Genomic DNA, 25,779 nt, shown 5'->3' on the forward strand with positions numbered 1-25,779 from the left:
ATACAGTGAAGCCTGCGCTACATACGCTATATAAAGCATGGTATTCAAGCATAGGGTTTAGCAGGTACAGTATGGCAAGTGTACGATCCAGCCTGCCACACATATAGTATATATAGTGGTATTACATGGTATTCAGTATACTAGCTATAAATAGGTTTCCACCTGCACAGGTATAAGACCCAACAACAATGTATCCAGGCATAGGATCCAGCCTGCCACACACATATAGAATAGTAGTATTACATAGTATTCAGCATACTGCTTATAAATAGGTTTCCACCTGCACAAGTATAAGGTATAAGACCCAACAACAATGTATCCAGGCGTAGGATCCAGCCTGCATCCCCAGAATAGTTTCCAGCTGGCAACTGAAGGATATGATCTGGGATGCTACACAAGCCCAGGACCAAGTAAAGTAATGGGTGCCTGCCTGCCAGTATCTGCTACAAAAGTAACAGCCTCCATCCTGCTGCCCGGGCACACCATCCATCCAGATAAAAGCCCCTCATTTCCAATATTGCATTAGGCTACAATCTACATACAGCACTGAGATAAGCCAGGAGTGAGCTGAGCAGCAGGCTGTGGTGATATGAGTCAGTGTGCACACTCCATATTCCCACACATATCCCACATTGTGGGTGTGCCTCGGTGGGAGGCAGTGTCTGTGCTTCCCAGGGCTAATGTGCCTGTGTGTACAGTGGGGAGCTCAGTGTCTGCAGCTGTACATCCACTCACTGCAGCCTCTCCCCCTCCTCTCTGTCAGCCTCTCCTGCCTCTCTCCCTCTCTTTCTCTCTCTCTCCTCCAGTGTCTGCTCCTCTCACTCTCTCCCTCTCACTGTGAGCAGCTGATTATTGTTATTATTCACTCCCTCTCTTTATTGCACTGACAAACGGGGGAGGATTTCAGCAACTCAGTCTATTGTCAGGAGGGGAAATTGCAATAAAACAGCAGCAGAAGAAGCAGAAACAGCAGCAGGAGCAGCAGCCACCTCTTCCTCCTCCTCCAGCAACAGCAACCTCTTGGAGAAGAAGCTTGGGCTGACACATAACACACAGAGGCTGCTTTATTTCTTATCATTCTTCTATTATTACACACTGAACTGGGGGAAAATAAAGCTGCTTTCCCAGGGATTTATTTCATGGGGATGTGTTCAAGGCAAGAGAGGATTCAGAAGGATATTGACATTGTCATTCAAAAGTGCAAGGCGGAGAAGGACTGCCTGTTTTCGGGTGAGTTATTGCATGGTAACCCCCTAGTGCCCCCCTGCAGCCCCCCAATCTTGCTCCATTCACATCTACTGATGCTTTGTGCAAATGGAGCTGCACATATTGCAAGCCCTGTGATCATGCTGATAAAAAAGGAGATGGTGCTGACAAATTGATCTCCCTGTATTCAGATGCTTTTTGCTTTTCCATCCATCCATCCATCTATTGCTATTTGGTTGCATCCATTGACAGCTGAAATCTGTTGCCATAGCACCAGTGCACTTGTTGGAATGGGGTTTCCTGCATGTAGGGGGTCTGCAGGCTGCTGGGAATACAAGACTTCATGGCTCTTGTTTTATTCTATTTCCTCAGATTTCAGATACTCGGACAATACTTTCACCTTTACCTTCCTAGGAGGCTCCAAAAGGTATTGTTTTATATCATTTCCTTAATGACAAAGCCTCATGTTATGCATTTGCCAGTGTTTCCATGACACCACCTCTTCTCAGGTTGCTAGCAACAGACATGTTAAGTGTTATAAGCACTGAAATGTACAGCAGCAGAAGCAGCAGATGAAGGCTGAGGAGGGAGGATGTGGACAGTGTGTTACATTCTATTGTTGTTACATTCTATTGTTGTTACATTCTATTGTTGTTACATTCTATTGTAAATATTGTGGAGGAGACATTGTTTCCATACTGTGACTTCCTGCTGCAGATCACAATGACTGTAGGGTAAGAGCCCATATAATCTGCCTGATCTCATTCCCATTAGTACTAATATAGTAATATCCATATGTTATTGCATTAACCTATATCTGCCATGTTGTATGGTAAAGCAAAGCCCGAAAGTTGCCACCCTAACACATTGAGTAAATACACATATGCAGTTTTTGCATGATAGGTATAGAAATCAGTGGGGGATCTGGATCCACTATGCATTCACTACCACAACTATTGGTAATTTAGCTAAAAAAAAGGGCCCACTTTGAGCTGTGCATCCAGCGTACAGCAGACCTATGGTTGCACAAGTCATTAGATGGGATCTATAGAATATTATTATTTATTATTATTATAGCACCATTTGTGAAAAGGGGTATACATAGCAAACAACAAGTATAATATTCTTGAACAAAAATGAGTCACTGACTGGTACAGGAGGAGCGAGGACCCTGCCCGAGAGGGCTCACAGTCTACAAGGGATGGGTGAGGATACAGTAGGTGAGGTTAGAGCTGGTCATGCAGAAAAGTATAAGCTACAATTAGGGGGTTCAGATTCCTACTACATTCTTAATGCTTTTCCTATTTTGGGGGTAGAGGGTCTATCTAACACCTCTTTTATAGGATTAGTGCATTTGAGTTCCAGGGTAATATTTATTAAGAGTCATAATTAGAACTCAAAGGGGACATCACAAAATGAGATGGACCCCACGGCTAATGATGGAATAATACTGTAGATCAGAGAACCAGCATTATAAAATGGTGCTCTAAAAATAAATAATAATAATAATAATAAAAAATGTATGAAATAGTCATAGCAGAAGGATACCAATTTGGTATTTACTACATTATTTTTGGACATGAGTGGGCCTCATCCACACCTGGAACCTTAGCAACTGTTATGGCTGCTACAGCTATATGCTTTCTATATCACAGCATAGCTGACAATTACTCAGGTTTGAGTGGATTATTGGAAAGTAATGTATACTGTGTGTGAATATATTTATTTATTATGCTTTGCTTATATAGAACCATTATATTCCACAGTGTTTTACAGACATTATCATCACTGTCCCCATTGCGGCTCACAATTTAAATTCCCTATTAATATGTCTTTGGAGTGTGGAAGGAAACCGGAGAACCCGCAGGAAACCCACGCAAACACAGGGAGCACATACAAATTCCCTTCAGATGTTGCCCTTGATGGGATTTAAAACTCATTATTTTTATTTTCCTATATGCGCTCAAACCTAAGTAGTTGGCAGCTATGTTGTGATGTAGATGTAGCAGCCATAACAGTTGCTAAGGTTCCAGGTGTGGATGAGGCCCACTCAGGTGTAAAACAGTTTACTTTCGGACCCCACTGCTTCCATTCCCACGCTGCCCGATCCCCATTAGTCTCTAATTCCTGCTGCAGCAATAACGTCCCAATACAGGGACATGTGGCTGCCAATGACTAGCAATAGTGGTCACCTGCAGACAATAATGTGAAAGTTTCTTTGTGGGTACAGATCAGTGTTGTGATTTGTCCTTTTTATTACTGTAAAATTTTGGCGTAATTTAGCAAATCTTACCCTATAGTTTCACTAGTGACTTACGGATGGCTCATCAACGTCTTCCGTGCCTACTGCAATGTCGTTGTGATACAGTGTAATAGTATTGGAAGGATTTGTTCAGATGCAGAACATTTGTTTTACACATTTCCACAATTTTTTCATTCATCCGAGTTGGGTTTTCCTGAAATCCATGCTCTGTAACCAACCCTGTTCAGAGGCATGTAGAAATCTGTGAATTCTGTGTATGAAAATTGGCAGCTATGTAGGATTATTATATCGTTCATCTGTGTCCATATTGGTGAAGCTTTCATGTATTCTCCAATGTATAACGCGCGAAGCAATGCAAAGGGAGAGAGAACAGTGAACTCACAAATTTTGGGCAGCGTGGCTTGGGTATATGACTGTGAAGTACAGACCCCAGGACTGCGAGCATTCAGATCACAATAGTGTGAATTTATGTTGGCATTAGAAAAAAATGTAATTTTCTCTTTAAAATGTACACGCACACTCAAACATTCAATATACAATGCACATACATAGACAAGAAATACACATACCTGCATAGATTCACATCCACACACAATAAATACACACTCCATATACAGAGAGTGGAAGTGCCCCAGAGAATTGCACGTAGACTTTAATCAACCCTGTCTCCTGCTACCGCAACATGCCCACATTCCCCTGCTACCGCAACATGCCCTCGCTCTCCTGCTACCGCAACATGCCCACATTCCCCTGCTACCGCAACATGCCCACACTCCCCTGCTACCGCAACATGCCCTCACTTCCCTGTTACCGCAACATGCCCACATTCCCCTGCTACCGCAACATGCCCACACTCCCCTGCTACCTCAACATGCCCACATTCCCCTGCTAAAGCAACATGCACACACTCCCCTGCTACCGCAACATGCCCACACTCCCCTGCTACCGCAACATGCCCACACTCCCCTGCTACCGCAACATGCCCACACTCCCCTGCTACTGCAACATGCCCACACTCACCTGCTACCGCAACATGCCCACACTCCCCTGCTACCGCAACATGCCCACACTCCCCTGCTACCGCAACATGCCCACACTCCCCTGCTACCGCAACATGCCCTCACTTCCCTGCTACCGCAAAATGCCCACATTCCCCTGCTAACGCAACATGCCCACACTCCCCTGCTACCGCAACATGCCCACATTCCCCTGCTAACGCAACATGCCCACACTCCCCTGCTACAACAACATGCCCACATTCCCCTGCTAAAGCAACATGCACACACTCCCCTGCTACTGCAACATGCCCACACTCACCTGCTACCGCAACATGCCCACACTCCCCTGCTACCGCAACATGCCCAAACTCCCCTGCTACCGCAACATGCCCAAACTCCCCTGCTACCGCAACATGCCCACACTCCCCTGCTACCGCAACATGCCCACACTCCCCTGCTACCGCAACATGCCCACACTCCCCTGCTACCGCAACATGCCCTCACTTCCCTGCTACCGCAAAATGCCCACATTCCCCTGCTACCGCAACATGCCCACATTCCCCTGCTAACGCAACATGCCCACACTCCCCTGCTACAACAACATGCCCACATTCCCCTGCTAAAGCAACATGCACACACTCCCCTGCTACTGCAACATGCCCACACTCACCTGCTACCGCAACATGCCCACACTCCCCTGCTACCGCAACATGCCCAAACTCCCCTGCTACCGCAACATGCCCAAACTCCCCTGCTACCGCAACATGCCCACACTCCCCTGCTACCGCAACATGCCCACACTCCCCTGCTAACGCAGCATGCCCACACTCCCCTGCTACCGCAACATGCCCAAACTCCCCTGCTACCACAACATGCCCAAACTCCCCTGCTACCGCAACATGCCCACATTCCCCTGCTACCGCAACATGCCCACACTCCCCTGCTACCACAACATGCCCACATTCCCCTGCTAAAGCAACATGCACACACTCCCCTGCTACTGCAACATGCCCACACTCACCTGCTACCGCAACATGCCCACACTCCCCTGCTACCGCAACATGCCCAAACTCCCCTGCTACCGCAACATGCCCAAACTCCCCTGCTACCGCAACATGCCCACACTCCCCTGCTACCGCAACATGCCCACACTCCCCTGCTACCGCAACATGCCCACACTCCCCTGCTACCGCAACATGCCCTCACTTCCCTGCTACCGCAAAATGCCCACATTCCCCTGCTAACGCAGCATGCCCACACTCCCCTGCTACCGCAACATGCCCACATTCCCCTGCTACCGCAACATGCCCACACTCCCCTGCTACCGCAACATGCCCACACTCCCCTGCTACCGCAACATGCCCACACTCCCCTGCTACCGCAACATGCCCACACTCCCCTGCTACCGCAACATGCCCTCATTTCCCTGTTACCGCAACATGCCCACAGTCCCCTGCTACCGCAACATGCCCTCACTTCCCTGTTACCGCAACATGCCCAAAGTCCCCTGCTACCACAACATGCCCTTGCTCTCCTGCTACTGCAACATGTCCACGCTCCCCTGCTACAGCAACATGCCTACACTCCCCTGCTACCACAACATGCCCACACTCCCCTGCTACAACATGCCCTCGCTCTCCTGCTACCACAACATGCCCACACTCCCCTGCTACAACATGCCCTCGCTCTCCTGCTACCGCAACATGCCCTCACTTACATGTTACCGCAACATGCCCACACTCCCCTGCTACCGCAACATGCACTTGCTCTCATGCTACCGTAACATGCCTACACTCCCCTGCTACCTGACTAACTGAGAAGATAGTAACAAATAGCAATCTTTCGAGACTACTCAGGTCTCTTCATCAGGCATTGTCAATTTTAATATCTTAATATTCTTCTGGCTAACACGGTATCAGTTTATTAGTTAAGCCAAACTTTCTTATTTGTTCCCAAAAGATCCTGGCTTAGCAAACAAACTTAAAAAGACTGATATAGAGCATCTGGTCCTCTTGAGGCCAGGACATATCTACGCAGGGTACTTCTGTGAAACAGTTTACAGTTGATGATGAGTGGTCTGAGTAGCTTTTTGGTAGGGAGCCCTCTGAACAAAAAAAGATGGGTCATCCTCTTTAAAGTTTATTTTTTATCATCTACTGTATATTCACTTTTAGAATTACCTGATTAAAGGGTTTGTCCAGAACTACAACGTTGGTCAACTAACTTTAGAATAGTGGGTGATGACATACGTCGCTCCGTATCAATGAGTTGATGCCTGAGTAGGGTTTCGATCTGTAATAATAAGTAGATGTGAGAGAATCATGTGTGTAGCGTTGTGATGGGTGCGACCAACATTGCCGGCTGCATGGTGCCGTAATATGTTGTTCGCACCCACCACAGTGCTACACATGATTCTCTTGTCGCAAACATAGCAATCTGCACCAAGGTCGGATTCTGGGCCGGAACGTTAATATTCTTGATTAATTTTCTGGATGTATTGGATTGCATGAATAAATATTAAGTGCCGAGTTTTCATCTACTGAACCTTAGAATAGGTCATCATTATCAGATCAATGGGGGCCTGAGATCCTATCCTCCTGTAGAGTTGCCATTACTGCCGTTCGGGTCCTATTGGCGTAAATGGGAGCTAAGCTGCAATACCAGAGAATGGCCACTACACTGTGTACAGAGCATTCCTATATGTTGGCCTAAAAGTAAATGGCACTTCTGAAATTACAAAAACCTACAGAGAAGGAAGTATAACGACCAAACGTGAAAAGAAATGATATTTATTATGTAACAGAAATGTAAAAAGTCATGCAACAATTAAATAAATGGAGATTATGTACAGAGAACCACTATACTCAGGTGTTCCAAAAAATAATCATACTTTTTGCAACAAGTGCCTAAACAAAGTATTCATAGAAGTCAGATATAACTGATAGATAACCAGAATAAAGAGGCTGAAGTCCTTTATAAAAGTATTGTTCAGTATGGCTGACTAGACAAATAGTAAGCCCATCAATAAAGTGCAGTGCAATAAATTATTATAAATATGACCTTGTCCACATAACCAGTATATGAAGTATATATTAGTCAGTATATGAAGTATATATTATGCAATTCTGGTAAGATAACAAATATGAGTGTTGAAAAAAAATATACCATAATGGATACTAGAACAGGTATTCCCACACTGATGGATCATATGAGTAAAGTGTGGTGCAGCAATACAGTTTTAGAATAACCAGTGACGCAGCATGATGGGCATAAGTAAAGTATACAACCTGAGTGCGTGGCCAAAAGACCCCGACGCGCGTTTTGTGTTAGCTTCTTCCAAAAAGGGGGAGAGAATGATGAGAACTCTGGGGTGCCCTGCTAGCATCTAATCATGTTGTTGGCTATCAGACCCTCACCAATCTGATGTTGATGATCTATCTCATGGACAGGTGATCATCAGTAGCATAGTCTTGGACATTCCCTTCAATATCACACTCTGGACTTTACACTAATGAGGTTTAACCACTGAAAATTCCCTCGAACCCCTTTGTTGTCAGTACAAAGCCATTCTCTGGTCACTGGACTGATGGACACAATCAGGAGAGGGCCCCTGTGCAAGGACAGTATAGGAGGCCATTACCGCCCAATAGCTCATCAACCTGCACAATTCCACCTGCTTTGAAGGTGGAAATGGGCCCCCTTTCCTCTTGGGCCCCTGTGTGGTGGTAGAGGTTGCACCAATGATATATCCGCCCTCGAGTGGAGTCTTGTATGACAATTTGGCTACAAGGGACACAGCCTAATAGTAGCCAATAAATGGGGCTGATCTGCAGTACCTGGCGCAGCCACACTTACATATGTGCTGGTATATTGGTATTGGTATATAGTCTTTGAGTGAATGCCGTGTTCCCCGGCTTCTCTGATCAGCTGAAGTTGTGCGAATTGAAATCCCAGTGATCACAAATGAACAGAATATCCTAGAGATCGGCCATCATTACATGTTCCTGGAAACCCCCTGTGAACCACAAATGGGCTGCTGTTTCCGTCAGAAAGCACGACACTATTGTACATTACCTTCTTATAAGTTGTAGTAAGTAAAGATATTAGTTTCGTTTTTTTTTGCTATCTTTGGAATTACTTTTCGGGATTCATAACATTACTGGGTAATTGCTAAACAAGCCTTCAGCTAAACTAGACGTGTGTGTGTTCTTGCTGGTTTTGATTGTGAGGATTTCATGGCACCGGAGACAATATTCTTGCCTTACATTTATTTTGTAAGTGGTAATAATTTACCAAGTGAGGCAGCTCTTCTTGATTTGTGTTTATTGCCGTTCATTTACAGAAGATTACATTTGTAGCAACATCTGTGGTGCTTTATATGCAGAAAAGACGGGAAGTATCGGAGTATTCATGCCTCTGATATACAGATTTGTCTCGTGCCTTGTGCCATATAATATATTAACATCCCCCTTATCATGCATCAAGTTTGAGATTGGGCAATCTCTGGGTGTCCAGGACATCAAGGACAATGGTGGCCCCCTTTTCGTTACTATAGATTATACAACCTTAAACCCGTACAGGTAAAAATAGTATTGGCAATCAATATAATCATAGATTTAAAGGGAATCTGTCACCAGGTTTTTGTTGCCAAATCTGAGGTCAAAATGATGAAGGGGCTGAGATCCTGATTCCAGCGATGTGTCACTTACTAATCTGCTTGACATCATTTTGATACAATCACTGATATATCTGCTGCAGATCTAGCAGTTCTCTGAATGCTGAGCTCTGTATAACCCCGCCCACACAACTGATTGGCAGCTTTCTGCCTATGCACAGTGTACACAGAAAGCTGGCAATTAGTGGAGGGGGCGGGGTTATACAGAGCTCTTGAATATAGAGTACTACCTGACAGCAGGTTTATTAGTCCTCTAGTGATAATCTCCTGCTGATAAAACTATGATTTTTTTTTCAAAAGTAGACCAATCAGCCCAGTAAGTGACACCTTGCTGGCATCAGGGTCTCGGCCCTTACATTATGCTGCTCCAAAATAGGTAGTAAAAAACAAGTGACAGATTCCCTTCCATTTTGTAGGCTGTTCCAGTATGCGGCGTCTGTCTGCTCCTCAGCGAAGCCTGTGAGACGTCAGGCGTGAAGTCTTGTTGAATGTTGTCATTAAACTTCATGTAATTTATGTAGAGGGAAAGTGACGGCTTTATTCTTGTTTGTTTTTTCTCCTTGTTTTCTTTCACTATTAATTTTAGTTTCATAAAGCATTTACTGTAAACTCGCTGCCTGGAATTCATGACATCATTAGGGAAGCTCGGCTTTATGACAGGCGTCTCGAGTGGAGGAAAACACCAGAATATGTCTGTGTATCCAATGCCCGACATAAAGCTGTATGCCTGAAGGTGCCATGAAATTACGTCTGCGTGCTCCTCAATCTCTGCTGTACCTTGGCACCTCTGCGCAGAATAGATATGCCAGGTTTGAGATTCATAATAAATCAAAAACTCAAGGCAAATCAATGGTTAATAGAATAATTATGGATTTGGCTTTTAAAGAAGCAGTCCTCCTCCCATCAAAGTTTTTACCCTTTTAATATACTGCAGTCGTCATATTATTGCTCATTTTGCCCTTCTACCCAGTTAAAGGGAATCTGTCAGGTCATTTTTGTGTAGTATCCTAATAGCATCCTGAAATAGGACTTGGGCAGCCCTTTCAGGATATCTAACTTTTATTTCTCTACGTGGCCCCGTTATGTTGACGTAAGTCTTGGACAAATGTATTGTCTCGTGCCGGCAAGTCAAGCATATGTAAATGGTACATGAATATTCACCCCTTCCCCCGCCCATAATCAAATCCCCCCCTGATTCAGTCAGACTGCTGTGTGCCCGAGGATCGCATGCCTTGTGCCCAAGGATTGCAATGTGATCCTCGGGCGCATAACTCAGCAGTCTGACTGAGTCAGTGGGCGGGATAATGGGCGGGGAAGGGGGGAATATTTATTTCACATTTACATGCGCGACGGCAAGTCAAGCGTATGTAAATGTCAAATTAATATTCATCCCTTCCCCGCCCATAATTCCGCCTACCCCTCCCGGCTGATGTCACTGATTGGATACAATAATGAAAAAACTGACTGTCACTTCCAAAACAGAAAATAGGTGTGTACAGGTGCTTACTAAAAGTAGCCATCTTCATATATAACTAACAAATAAAGCAGCACTCTGTAACGCTAAGTATGCGACCATGAAATGTGAATTGCATTACTGCTCTAGAAAATAGAAATAGCTGAGAAATCTTAGCGCATAAATTGGTCAATTCATGTGTACCCGGTAGCCACAGTAAGGCGTTTCTCGTTACCAGGAACCTACCTAAAGTCTCTAAGGGAGGATTCACATAAGGTAGGTTTCTGGTAGCGAGAAACTATTTTCTAGAGCAGTAATGCAATTCAAATTTCATATTTCATGTTCACATACTTAGCGTTGCAGAGTGTTACTGTTTGGATGCAGTCAGACTGCTGAGTTACTCGCCCAAGGATCACATCAGAATCCTCAGACTGACCATCTGCTCTCCTGACATGAGTGTGACAGCATGTACTCCTATGCACAGTCAGGTCAGGAGAGCAGACGGCCAGTACGAGGATTGCAATGCAGTCATTGGGCATACGGCAGTCTGACTGAATCAGTGACGCCAGTGCAGAGGGGTGGGTGTGATTATGGGCAGGGGAAGGCGTGAATATTCATTTACAATTTACATATGCTTGACTTTCCGGTGCATGACAATACATTTGTCCAGGGCTTACAGGAAAGGTGAGGGGTGAGTAGTTTACCTCCTCTTCGTTCCAGCAGGAATCTGCATCACGCCCACCTGCCCCTAATTTTTTAAATAATAATATATGGATGAGGGAATGGAATAATGGATGATGGATGGTCATGCTTTCCAATGTCAAGTTTTATCGCAGCAGTGGGAGATAGGTCTCGGTTAGAAGCCCCTTATGTGTGATGTCCTTTGGATGGTGGGCACAATTGGGGGATAGTAACTTTGGTTACATCCCATTATAACTAGGGGGCGTAGGTCCGGCATGGTTAGGGGTATTAACTTTGTGTTGTTAATAGCTTAATCTCGGGGCTAGTGTGGTGCGGCCACGGAAACTTCTCTAAGACGTGGGGTTTGCCTCTGGCTTACATCTATTAGCCCTTATGTAGGTATGTAAATGTTTACTTTCTTTATAAAGTTGTGGGGTCGCCATTGTTTTGAGCGCTCCAAGTCCTTGTCTTGTTATAATTTAATAAAGGCTGCTTTACTGTGGCCATTTTTTTGCTTTAGGATGAGATTTGTTGAGTCGGACCACAGAGTGCAGGCAGCATAGCCAACAAGGGCTCAACACCTCTGGGAATGCCTTTGAAATTGTTGGGAAGCCATTTTCATGGGTCTGTCTGATGAAGCTGCTTGATTGAATGCCAAGTGGGTGTAAAGCTGTCATTAGAGTAAAAGGAGGGGGGGTGGCGACTTTGATTAATACATTCTGGTTTCTTTACTTTGTGTTTCCATATGTGACTCTGCAATGTCCACATTTCAAAAAGAACAAAGAAAACCATTGCATGAACATGTGTGTCCAAAATTTGTTCTAAACGTCTCGATTTATTCAGTATCGGGCATGAGTGCCATGTGCAAAAATCCCGCACTTATACACCTTGGCTGCTATCAATGAAGTTATAAATCGTTGTCTGAGGAATGTTCAGCGACTCTGAATGAACTTGGGCAGCAAATCATCAAGATCCACTGCTGGCAGCTTCCTTTGCAATTGCTGACCAATGACATTGCAGGAGTCCTCGATGGGAGACAAGTCTGGAGACGCTGAGGGCTATGGCAGCAGGTTTAGGCTACATATGCTTCTCACAGTAGCATGAACCTGGTGTTGTGCTGGAAAACGTCTCCTCAGACACTTTGAAGAAATGGCCGTACCACTGTTTCCATGACCAAAGCAATGTAATGCAGAGCAATCTTTCAGTTTCTATACTGCATAAAGTGTAATGTTCTGGTCAATCAGCTTATTACATTATAAACAATTATATTTATTATACAAGGTAGCCATAATTATTCTATAGCATAAAAGCATACATAGTGGACACTAAAAGCACAGTCACAGCATTCTCATTAGCTCCAGAAGTTAGAGGCGTTATTAATACAAGTTGCCCATTTGGGACTTTAAATTCATGTTGACAGAGGTAGTACAAATATTTTTTTGCAAAATAACAAGCAGCTAACTGTGGGCCGTCTAGTGGTGACATTAATCAGAGAGCTGTTCCAGATCACAATAGTGATATTGGAGAGATAATTAGCACAGTACTGGATGGAGCTCATGAATAATCAAACACAGAAATGATCTCCTCACTTGTGCTGAGAATATAACTTCTCACCTGTTTCAATAACTTAGTGCTGGCAATGAGGTTAGGTATAATTAATTATGCTTGGTAGAGGAACAGGCTCAACTTTAGCAAAACTAGGTATAAGATGACAATCTTTTATTAAGAGTCCTACTCTGCTCATCTTAATATTGTTAAGCTACACCTCTGCTTTGTTCAATTCAAAAGTTCTTATTAATAATCCCCTCCTTCCCTGTTTAATATTGCCACTGATTATTTTATCAGCTCTATACTGCCCATCTTAATATAGTTTCTATTGTTGAACCTCACTACTGCTCATCAGAATTCAATTCCTGTTAATAAGCCCCACCCCTGCTTATTTAAACCTTAAAGTTCCAATTAATAAGTCCCACCCCTGCTTATTTAAACATTAAAGTTGCTATTAATAAGCCCCACCCCTGCTTATTTAAGTCTTAACATTCCCATTAATAAGCCCCACCCCTGCTTATTTAAGTCTTAACATTCCCATTAATAAGCCCCACCCCTGCTTATTTAAGTCTTAACATTCCCATTAATAAGCCCCACCCCTGCTTATTTAAGTCTTAACGTTCCCATTAATAAGCCCCACCCCTGCTTATTTAAGTCTTAAGATTCCCATTAATAAGCCCCACCCCTGCTTATTTAAGTCTTAACATTCCAATTAATAAGCCCCTCCCCTGCTTATTTAAGTCTTAACATTCCCATTAATAAGACCCACCCCTGCTTATTTAAGTCTTAACATTCCAATTAATAAGCCCCACCCCTGCTCTCCTAAATACAATTCTTAATGATGAGCCTTTGCTTATTTTACAGTTCCTGTTGATAAGCCAAACCTTGATTAATTTCTCTGTTTCCAGGTATTCAGGATTATATATATTTTAAATGTCAGGGTTACTGTATCTCCAGGGTTATATATCTTATATATCAGTTTTATATATATGCCTAGTGCATGGCTTAAAATTGGAGGTGTATGATTGATCTTTTTAGCTTGCTTGGAATATTAAGGTATGTACTGACCCCAGAAGTCCTGCATTATGCAGACCCATTTTTCTACTGTTAGACAACCCCCTTTCCAAGTGTCTTATTATACAGTATAGAGAATCTGTAATAAATGGAGCCTATGCAGAGAGTCAACTGCATTACCTGGTAGTCCATCCCTTTAAAGAAGCACTATGTAAGAGCAAATTCACACTTCTCTAGTTTTTGACCATGTGCTTGTAACGTGACCAAAGTGGGGGTTGGCAGGAATGTCCATATGGAAACTTCCTAATCGGGATGATGTGGCAAAGTAAATACAGCAGGACACACATTTTTTTAAGTCTTGAAACTGGTCCAGTATCTCTGTCCATGATTTTTGACTCTTTTAGGTATTTCTTAAGCAACCAAAGTTGGCATAACATGGGTCTGTCAGTGGTCGACTGGCAGCTGTAAAAATGGCTACCACAGACAGGCTTAGCACAAGCCACCCTATTTACCAGATTCACCCTGTAAACCATGTACAGTGGTGTGGATTTGTACAGGGATAAAAGAAAAGGGTTCCAGCACCCATGTAAAATAAAAAAAAAATGTTGTTCTGTATTGCAAAATTGCTAAAATAGCAGCGCACTAGGGCTAATACATGATGGAGATCCATGCACCTGCTGGAGTACATTCGTGAGCTGACCTTCTCGCTTTATTACTACTTACTCAGGGATCCCTGAGTTGGGCACACGGAGTCAGCTGCTGGCTGACTGTGCAGGCTGGCAGAAGAGGTAAGGTTGCCGGATCAGAACCAGGAGGGCAGTCAAGGTACAAAATCAGAAGATGGAAGAGTAGTCAGGGAACGGGCCAAGGTCTTTAACAGTGAAAAGTACAAGAACAGGAGCTGATATCTAGGGATGTAAACCGGACAAGTAGACTCTTTCCAGCTGGGAATATTACTAGGATGTGGTGCTGTCCTATCGACAAAGATAAGAAGCTGATTACTCTGCTGGACACATACCCATACTAAAAGGATAAGTGTCACTCGACTGTTTTATAAAAAAGATGCTCAGAAGTAGGACACAAGTCGCATGTAAATGAGAAAAAATACTTTGACACTCAAAATTGCAAGTAAAAAGCAGATATTTATAAGTAATCTTGTGTCACAGATTAGAACAAGCCAACGTATTGGCCAATAAGTGGCCTTTATCAAGGTACATCTGTGTAACTCAGGGAAACAAAGTCTGCTGTCAGTCACCCATACTGCCAGACTGGACAGCACTGCAGATCCCACCCATGTCTCAGTGGCTGGAACAAGCTTGTACTGCCCAGTTTCTGGTCCCAGTTTCTCCCCCATAACCAGCGCCGCTAGTAGAATGAATACCGGGGCCCTTGATGACAGGAGCAGACATTGCAGAAGCAGGTCCCGGAAGAGATTTGTGATTCTTCATTTTCTCACTTTCTCTTTAGTTGTCTTTTGCCACAGCCGCCTAGCCTGTTAGTGTCCCACCTCACACACACACAAACATATCGGGGAATTGGGGTACTTTGTCCAGTTTTGGGCACCACATCTTAAAAAAGACACAAGGAAACTGTAACAAGTTCAGAGTAGAGCGACCAGAATGGTGAGCGGTCTGCAAACAATGTCCTATGAGGAACGGTTACAGGATTTGGGAATGTTTAGCTTGCAAAAAAGAAGACTGAGAGGAGACTTAATAGCTGTCTACAAATATGTCAAGGGCTGTCACATTGTAGAAGGATCATCTTTATTCTCATTTGCACAAGGAAAGACTAGAAGCAATGGGATGAAACTGAAAGGGAGAAGATACAGATTAGATATTAGAAGAATCTTTTAGACAGTGAGGGTGATCAATGAGTGGAACAGGCGGCCACGGGAGGTGGTGAGTTCTCCTTCAATGGACGTCTTCAAACAGAGGCTGGACAAACATCTGTCTGAGATGGTTTAGTGAATCCTGTGTTGAGCAGGGGGTTGGACACGAGGACCCTGGAGGTCCCTTCCAACTGTAACATTCTATGATTCTATGAAAATCTTGGTGCTAGTTCCACATCTGTCAGCTCAATAACTAGTTGGTGTGGCAACCTTAGCAGCTTCGGTCATCAAGTACACATCAACTCATTTGGCTAACACGTATCACCCCGTCGTGTGAAAAACCTCCCATTAAGAAGAATATCATTGCTCTGGGCAGTTGTTCCATCTCAACCACTCCTGAGCGGAGCTCACTCAATCACACATTACGACTGTTCATCTTTAACCTTCTCATGGCCTCACTCATAGCGGCTGTATACAAAGACGTAACATGTCGAAATAAAACCTTATCAATATATATTATGGCCTTTCTTCCCAACAAAGGAGAACAATTTTTAGGCATACAGGAACAAACATTACACATGTGTTTGGGGACTGCTTCTTCCAACCCTTCCATGCTGTCTGAGTGCAAAACAGACTGAACTCGGAACCTTAATAGTCAATGGCATAATTCCAACTGCACAATAACTCCTGACTGGTTTGGGCCGATACTTCACACGGCCGTGTGAATTTGGTCTTATATTACATTTCCGCTACATTGCCAACTGCAGGGAAAATTAGAAGCTACACTGAGCTTTCCTGATATATTTTGGGTTAAAAGAGCTGTCAATACCTCAATAGGTAAATGCATAGAATTTTATGATTGCAATGAAGTGTGGTTTACATATGTGTGCTATAAAGAATAAATGTGCCTCCAGTTGTAAGTGAGTGTAAGCCTATGTGACCTATTGGCCTATATACTCAGCATCTCTTGTTTTCTGCAGCTCATTCTCCTTCGTCTTTACCAGCCATTGTATAACCTACTTAGACTGAGAGTGCTGATGAGAGACATATACCCACAGCGCGACATATCCTGCAGACAAGTTATTTTAATAAAAATGATGTTCTGCTCCAAACGCCTTCGCTATGAATTGCCTGCGCAGAACACTATCACTTTCACAAGCAGAGAAAATCTCTTGCTCAATATACAGTATGGACTTTTTAGTGTTTTTTTTTTACCCACAGTAGTTATACCTTAAAGGCAATTTATGAAAATGTAAAATCTAAATAAAAGGAGAATCTGGAAGACCAAAACTTTTCTGTCGATTCTTCATGCCCCCCTCCTAATCTGTACCGTGGAAAAAAATAGCCAGCGGAGGCAAATAATATTAACCTAGGAGAAATCTGAAAGGTATAAGCAGTGGTGGTATGTCACAAGACAGGGGCGCATATACTATTAGTGCAACCTGTGCAGACGAATAAGGGCCCAAGAGGTAAGGGGGCCACTTCTGCCTCCAAAGCCGGTGGAATTGTGTATTATGGTGAGATATTGGACTGCAAAGGGCCCATATATTGTTCTTGCACAGGGGCCCTTTTCTGTCTCCGTCCATCACTGTCACAAGATGCGACTTTCAAGAGAAAAAGTGGATTAGTTTACCATTCCTAGGATTTATCTAGAATAAGAGACAATCAAAATCCTTGTCATTCTTGGCGCATGGAGCTAAATAACAGGGCTGGCTTTCCAGGGACAGGACATGGAAATGAAGTAGAGGTAGTCCGGCACGCAAGATAAAAGGTAAATTCTTCTTTATTATATCACAATACACTTAATAGAAAAATTTAAAACAAAAAGAGACCAACGTCCTTCAAGTGAGAAAACCACTCTAAGGGTCCATGCCCACGATGCATTTTTCAAGCGTTTTTGCTGTGGAATTTTTGCTGCGTAAACGCTTGGAAAACTCTTGGTAATCCTTCCCCCATGGTCCCCAATGAAATTCTGCACTTTCAATGCCCATGCTGCGGATTTTTCCGCAGCTTTTTTGATGCGCTCAAAAATACGCATGCGGAATTGCCATCTACATTGCATTAGAAAACGCATGGCAATTCCGCATGTGCAAAACGGGCGAAAAACGCATGTCAAATTCCGCACTCTTTTTTCCGGGCAAGGAGATGCAGAAATGAAGCGGAAATTTTCTGCTTCATTTCTGCATCGTGGGCACATAGCCTTACTCATGGTGAATTGCAAAAAAAACAATGTGTGAATAAACCGTGTATAAAAACATCACATGGGAAATAAATCTCATAATGAACTGCGATAATAAAAACCTAAATGATTTGAAGGGACACACATACAAATTTTGAATATGCATTATAACTGTCATTGTTGTTATATCTGCTATACCTAATATGTACCAGTAAAGTTAATTTGACTTGCTAAACTATGTGGTTTTCTTCCACCACTATGTTACAATGTGTGTGTTCTTTTTTTATTGCAACGCATTGGTTTCTTTATGTTTTCTCATTTTTCTATCATGTGTACTGTGGTATAATAAAGAAGAATTTATCTTTTATCCTTAATGCTGGACTACCTCTATTTATTTCTATGTTAAGTTCCATTGAAATATATTTGATTTAAAGGTCTTGTCCGGGACTGAACAATTAATGACCTATCTGTAAAATAGGTAATCCATATGAGATTGGTGGGATTCACTTGGCACCCCCATAGAAACGCAGCAGTCCCTTACCGAGTAATGCTGACGACTGCTGTTGTTTATCTCCTATTCACTTGAATTGGAGATAACCCGCAGTACTCGGTAAGTACGTGGCCACTAAGCTATGTACGATGCTGCTAATTTTTCTACTCCATGCAGTGTCGATATCTGCCGCTGCCGGTGCACATTATATCTGATCATTGGGAGTGCCAGATATTGGACAGTCACCAATCCCATATTTATGACTGATCTTGAGACTAGGTCGTCAATTGTTCAGTCGCAGACAAACTTATTAAAGCAAATATATTCCATTTGAATCAGTACTTGACAATGACCTCTAAGAAATTTATGGTGCTGGAGTGCTCCACTCCATATCATGCTGCCTACTCCGATTACAGCAGATCGGTGGAGGTGCCAGGTGTCAGGCCCCCCACGATCTCATAGTGATGCCGTATAATGGGGATAGGTCATCAGTTGTTCAATCTTGGACAACCCCTATAAACTTATTTTTTGCAAGTGCCATGAAAAACCTAAAGTGCAGGTGTCCAAGGCTCCAGTCCTTTACACTTTTGATTTCTTCAGTGGACTAAAGTTTACGTTGCCCTCAGGGCCGGCTCCAGGTTTTTCTGGGCCCCGGGCGAAAGAGTCTCAATGGGCCCCTTTAATACATACCACGATTCATGATGCACAGATACCACAGAGAAATATATATATATATAGTACAATGCAAAGATTTCACTTCTTACATTACATGAGCGATATATATTATAAATTCCACAATAGCTCAGAAACCGGCGAATCGCTCCACACAGACTACTGGCCCCCATATAAGGCCCCATACGGAATACTGGCCCCCATATAAGGCTCCATACGGAATACTGGCCCCCATATAAGGCTCCATACGGAATACTGGCCCCCATATAAGGCTCCATACGGAATACTGGCCCCCATATAAGGCTCCATACGGAATACTGGCCCCCATATAAGGCTCCATGCCGGCTGTTACCCCCCACATAATGCCCCATACAGGCTGTCCCCCCCCTTATAATGCTCCATGCAGGCTGTTCCCCCCACACATAAAGCACTATGCAGGCTGCCCCCCCCCTTATAATGCCCCATGCAGGCTGTTCCCCCCCTTATAATGCCCCATGCAGGCTGTTCCCCCCCACATAAAGCACTATGCAGGCTGCCCCCCCCCTTATAATGCCCCATGCAGGCTGTTCCCCCCCTTATAATGCCCCATGCAGGCTGTCACCCCTCCTCTTTTTATAATGCCCCATGCGGGATGTCACCCCTCCCCTCTCTTTATAATGCCCCATGCTGGATGTACCCCCCCCTCTCTCTCTATAATACCCCATGCAGGATGTCACCCCACCCCTCTCTATAAGGCCCCATGCAGGATGTCACCCCCCCTTCTCTTTATAAGGGCCCATGCAGGATGTCACCCCCCAATATTATGCCCCATGCCTTAATACATAAAAAAAAATAAAAAATAAAATCAAATACTCACCTCCCTCCTCCTCACCTGCTGCAGCTGCTCGGGTCCGGACTCCAGCGTCGCCGGTATCTTCCCGCTCTGCGCTCCCTGTGACGGCTCAGGGGAGCGCGCGGTGGAAAGATGTCACCGCACCCTCTTACCTGAGACGTCACAGGGAGCGCAGAGCAGGAAGACAGCGGATCTGCGGAGGCACGGGGAGAGGTAAGTATCCGGCTGCCGGGGCCCTGAGCAAGCGGGAGAGAAGTGTGGGCGCTGACACCGCTCTCCTCCGCCCATAGCCCGGTGGGGTGCACGACCGCCAGTGGTCCCCTCTGCCTGCTCAGGGCCCCGGCACTTGCCCGGGTGCGCCGGGTGCTGACGCCGGCCCTGGTTGCCCTCATAGACAGCACAATGTCCTTGGACCTTGTAGACATGACACCTACTTAGATACACTATTTTCCAAGAAATCATGGCAGATCCCATTTGCCATACTTTTAATGTAATCCAAAAGGTTGTTTTTGTACCGTTGACAGCAAGAATAACTTTAAGACTTCTCTATATATGACATACATCATTGATGATATGATGGATTTACCATGATCCTCTATGATACATGATGATGTATGATTAATTAAGATTTTTTTCACTCCTTGTCTTATGCTTAGTCTAATAAGTTTCCATATGATATCTGTTTTCCTTTTTTATTTTCAGAAGTTTTCATCACCACTCGTGTAATAAAAAGAAAAATATACCTGAGCTGTGATAGAAACTAATGGCTCTTTTATAAGCCAATGGGATCAATCATCATTCTTTGGGGTCTGTTACAAAACTTAGGCTATGTGCCCACGATGCAGAAATGCTGCATATTTTTTCCGCTTCTCCCTGGCAGGAAAAATGCATGCGGATTTTACATGCGTTTTTCCCGCCAGGTAGAAGCGTTTGTCAAGCGTTTTGCATGCATTTCTGCATGCGGGTTATCAAGCGCATTTCCAAACGATTTTAGCATCACTTGGAAAAGTGTTTGACAACTTGGTCACACTATATATATCCATGCAACCGGCATGGATTTATATAGTGTGACCAAGTTAATAGTTGAAAAAAAGGATAAAAATGGTAAAAAATAAAGATTATACTTACCTTCCAATGGCCCCTGGTCTTTTCTCCGATGCGTCCGGCCTCTTGTACGGCTCGCGATAGTCTAAAAGGACCTTTCATGACGTCATTTAGCCATGTGACAGGTCACGCGACCGCCGACGTCAGCGGTCGCGTGACCTGTCACATGACTAAATGACGTCATGAAAGGTCCTTTCCACCACCGCGACCCGCACAAGAGACCGGACGCAGCGGAGAAAAGACCGGGGGACATCGGAAGGAGAGTACGGTATATATATATTTTTTATTTTAGATTCTTTTTTTTACAGGTACTGTGGTACCCGGGTCTGGAGGAGAGTTTCCTCTTCTCCAGACCTGGGTACCATCCGCACAATGAATTTCTTAATATCCGCATGTGCACATGTAGTCATGCAGATATTATGCGGTTCAATGCAAGTCAATGGCGGCAATTACGCTGTGTGTCCGCAAAATTAATGGACATGCTGCGTATTTTTCCGCAATGGTAATCCGCAGCGGAAATTTCCGCAGCACGTACACAGCACATGCGGATTATCATTGGGGACCATGGGGCACGTATTACCAAGCGTTTTTTTAAGCGTTTTCGCTGCGGAAATTCCGCGGCAAAACTTGAAAACGCATAGTAGGCACGCAGCCTGAGGGTATGTGCACATGTTGAGTATTTGTAGACTTTTCTGCAGCAAAAACCAGAGTGTTGGCCGGAAAATGTTGCAGAAAATATGTGCGATTTTGCGAGCATTTTTGATAAATTTGTACATGTGTTACATTGAATGTCTCCCAGATTTCTTGACAACTGATATAACTAATAAGTTACTGAATAGACATTTTACCATCACAGTAGAAGAGAAGAATTTGCAGAATTGTTTATTTGTACAAAATACTAGATACCATAAAGAATGTATCTGTAGTATTCTTACTTCAGACCCTCATTTCTTAATGGAAGCTTTGGAATAATCGTCTCCAAGCCGTGACTCCAAATGTTGGAATGATACAGTTCTTAGCAATGGCCAGAGAGCTCTAGTTAGATAACGACTGGAGAGCCTCAAAATATAGAGCACCGCTCTGGACCCAACCCCGGCACTATATTTTAATTATTCCCATTCTAGCAAGTCAAACTTTTCCATGCCTCTTGATGATTTTGGCTTCCGATGAAAAACCATCATTAAATACTGAGAATTTCCACGACGGCAGAGGCTCTTTTATTGAGTCACATTCAGGTGTCGGTGAGTGTAAATAATACTGAAGTATATACCCGAATACATTCTTTTGGCTGTTTATGGATGTAATCATTTTGTGATACAGAAGCATTGCTATGTAGAGACTACTAACATTTACCTTTATCGTCTCAATGAAAGACCTTTCTCCTGGTGAGAGTAGCGGTTGTGCTTTTTTTTTAGTGCAAAACTTTTTATTGTGATCTGTATTGAAATACAATGTAAAAAATAAAGCGTAACATAAAAGGAATAAAATATAATAAATAAAATATAAGGGCAATTCGAAAATTTATATTTTGTCGAGTTCTGAATTGTTTGTTTTATATGGCCATTTACTTTTCTAATAGATGTTCCTAGGACTGGGCACCAAGGGCATGTGCCCCGATCTTTTCCTAGACCTTTCTCTGGATTTTTTTTTATTTAAACAGAGTACCTTTTCCAGTTTCTGCTGCTACTAATTCTGAAACAGTTTTTCTTTTTCTTCTGTCTCCCTGCGTTCCAAAGTTTTGCCCCCTAGTAATAGAGATGCAGATTTTCTGTTTAACTAACTGGGAAGGTACCACAGAACTTCTCTGTGAGTGTATGCTTTGTCTCCTCTGACACTGGCCAATCAAAAGATGGCCATGCCCACAGAGAAGTTTTGTGGTATACGCCCAGTTGGCTGAAGAGAAAGTTTGCATCTTTAGTACTGAGGTCCATAACTTTGGAATGTAAGGGCACAGAAGAAAATGAAAAACTGTTCCAGAATCAGTGGAGGAGCACAAGTTGGAGGAGGTACTTGGTTTAAATTAAAAATATCCAGTCAAGAATCCTCTTTAAGTAGACATTTTAAGACCTGAGGGACTGCTCCGATGTTTGTCCCTGTATATTATTACATATATATATATACAGTACAGACCAAAAGTTTGGATACACCTTCTCATTTAAAGATTTTTCTGTATTTTCATGACTATGAAAATTGTACATTCACACTGAAGGCATCAAAACTATGAATTAACACATGTGGAATTATATACTTAACAAAAAAGTGTGAAACAACTGAAAATATGTCTTATATTCTAGGTTCTTCAAAGTAGCCACCTTTTGCTTTGATGACTGCTTTGCACACTCTTGGCATTCTCTTGATGAGCTTCAAGAGGCAGTCACCGGAAATGGTCTTCCAACAATCTTGAAGGAGTTCCCAGAGATGCTTAGTACTTGTTGGCCCTTTTGCCTTCACTCTGCGGTCCAGCTCACCCCAAACCATCTCGATTGGGTTCAGGTCTGGTGACTGTGGAGGCCAGGTCATCTGGCGTAGCACCCCATCACTCTCCTTCTTGGTCAAATAGCCCTTACACAGCCTGGAGGTGTGTTTGGGGTCATTGTCCTGTTGAAAAATAAATGATGGTCCAACTAAACGCAATCCGGATGGAATAGAATGCCGCTGCAAGATGCTGTGGTAGCCATGCTGGTTGAGTATGCCTTCAATATTGAATAAATCCCCAACAGTGTCACCAGCAAAGCACCCCCACACCATCACACCTCCTCCTCCATGCTTCACGGTGGGAACCAGGCATTTAGAGTCCATCCGTTCACCTTTTCTGCGTCGCACAAAGACACGGTGGTTGGAACCAAAGATCTCAAATTTGGACTCATCAGACCAAAGCACAGATTTCCACTGGTCTAATGTCCATTCCTTGTGTTCTTTAGCCCAAACAAGTCTCTTCTGCTTATTGCCTGTCCTTAGCAGTGGTTTCCTAGAAGCTATTTTACCATGAAGGCCTGCTGCACAAAGTCTCCTTTTAACAGTTCTTGTAGAGATGTGTCTGCTGCTAGAACTCTGTGTGGCATTGACCTGGTCTCTAATCTGAGCTGCTGTTAACCTGCGAATTCTGAAGCTGGTGACTCGGATAAACTTATCCTCAGAAGCAGAGGTGACTCTTGGTCTTCCTTTCCTGGGGCGGTCCTCATGTGAGCCAGTTTCTTTGTAGCGCTTGATGGTTTTTGCAACTGCAATTGGGGACACTTTCAGAGTTTGCCCAATTTTTCTGACTGACTGACCTTCATTTCTTAAAGTAATGATGGCCACTCGTTTTTCTTTACTTAGCTGCTTTTTTCTTGCCATAATACAAATTCTAACAGTCTATTCAGTGGGACTATCAGTTGTGTATCCACCTGACTTCTGCACAACACAACTGATGGTCCCAACCCCATTTATAAGGAAAGAAATCCCACTTATTAAACCTGACAGGGCACACCTGTGAAGTGAAAACCATTTCCGGTGACTACCTCTTGAAGCTCATCAAGAGAATGCCAAGAGTGTGCAAAGCAGTCATCAAAGCAAAAGGTGGCTACTTTGAAGAACCTAGCATATAAGACATATTTTCAGTTGTTTCACACTTTTTTGTTAAGTATATAATTCCACATGTGTTAATTCATAGTTTTGATGCCTTCAGTGTGAATGTACAATTTTCACAGTCATGAAAATACAGAGAAATCTTTAAATGAGAAGGTGTGTCCAAACTTTTGGTCTGTACTGTATGTATATGCTATATTACCCCCCTATGTGTATAACCCCGTTTTTTTGCAACATTTTCATGAGGGTCACTGGTCGCGATCTACTGCAGCACTGCCAGACTCCACTTCATGAGTCGGCAGTGAGGACGATTCAGCACATTGTCAGCTAGTTGGACGGGCTTGCTGAAGACAGTGTAAGTGCCTTAAAGGGATTTTCCACTTTATTTTAACAAATGTGTTGGAGACATGATTTGGTGGCAATAAGTGTTACTGGTTCTCCTCTTGCGCTTGTTCTCGTCACCTTCCTCACAGACTGCACAATTCTCCTGTCAACAAAATGGCAGCTGATGGAGGAACATGTGACCAGATCTGTCCTATAGTGTCCTCTAATTGAACCCCACTGCACCTGAGAAAGCAGTTTTTAATTGGAGGGGGCTGATGGACAGGTCTGGTCACACGTAAGCTGTCATTTTAGGAACAGGAACGCTGTGCAGTCTGTGAGGAGGGCAGACTATCAGGCAGCATATAACAAAGAGAAAGAAGAGCAGGATTTTTTCGGGGTTATTTACCGTGCCACAGGGACATGCGGACTTGCACTTGGCCAGGACTCGGCACCAGAGACTGTAGAACATGCTGATCAGCTTGTCCAAGGGGATCCAGCGTGGTGGCCTTTGCTGGTTGCTAGGAAACGTCCAATCTCATTTGCTTGCAGAGTGTATTTATTAGAGAGTCCCTAATGACTATTTACAATAGGAAGCTCCGGTTTTCACTGCTCGACTGCTGCATTTTCCTACTGCAGAGTCTAGAAGGTTGATGTTCAATGTGTGTTCATTCTTGTTCACACACGGCCATACTGACCGCTCTTTGAGGTCTGATGCGTTGAGACGATCAACACTAGGTGCCCTTTAACTGGAGTGTTTTACTGTCTTTGTCTTTTTTTTTTTGCTGTTGATTTACATAGCTACTTTTTTTGGTGCTAATCCCATTATCAACAATTATTTTTTATCTATTATAAAGAAATGTGCAATGTGCATATAAATGGTTGTCTGAATTTAAATCCCCGTTACGAAATAGAGATGATGCAACTTATGACACAATCTCCGGACCC

At 43.6% G+C, this 25,779-nt stretch overlaps 1 protein-coding gene across 1 annotated transcript in view; it reads left to right on the forward strand.

The window, feature by feature from the left end:
* Positions 1–688: 688 nt before the first annotated feature.
* PARP8 (poly(ADP-ribose) polymerase family member 8) overlaps positions 689–25,779 on the forward strand; it is a 323,912-nt gene continuing 298,821 nt past the window's right edge. The window contains exons 1-2 of the mRNA XM_073680309.1: positions 689–1,230; positions 1,579–1,633. Of these exons, the coding sequence (XP_073536410.1) occupies positions 1,140–1,230; positions 1,579–1,633 (146 nt within the window). The 5' untranslated portion in view covers positions 689–1,139. The remainder of the gene's footprint in view (positions 1,231–1,578; positions 1,634–25,779) is intronic.

Source organism: Phyllobates terribilis, unplaced genomic scaffold, assembly GCF_046119375.1.
Source record: "Phyllobates terribilis strain yellow unplaced genomic scaffold, ASM4611937v1 Scaffold_1__5_contigs__length_1240528914, whole genome shotgun sequence".
Classification (NCBI taxonomy): domain Eukaryota; kingdom Metazoa; phylum Chordata; class Amphibia; order Anura; family Dendrobatidae; genus Phyllobates; species Phyllobates terribilis.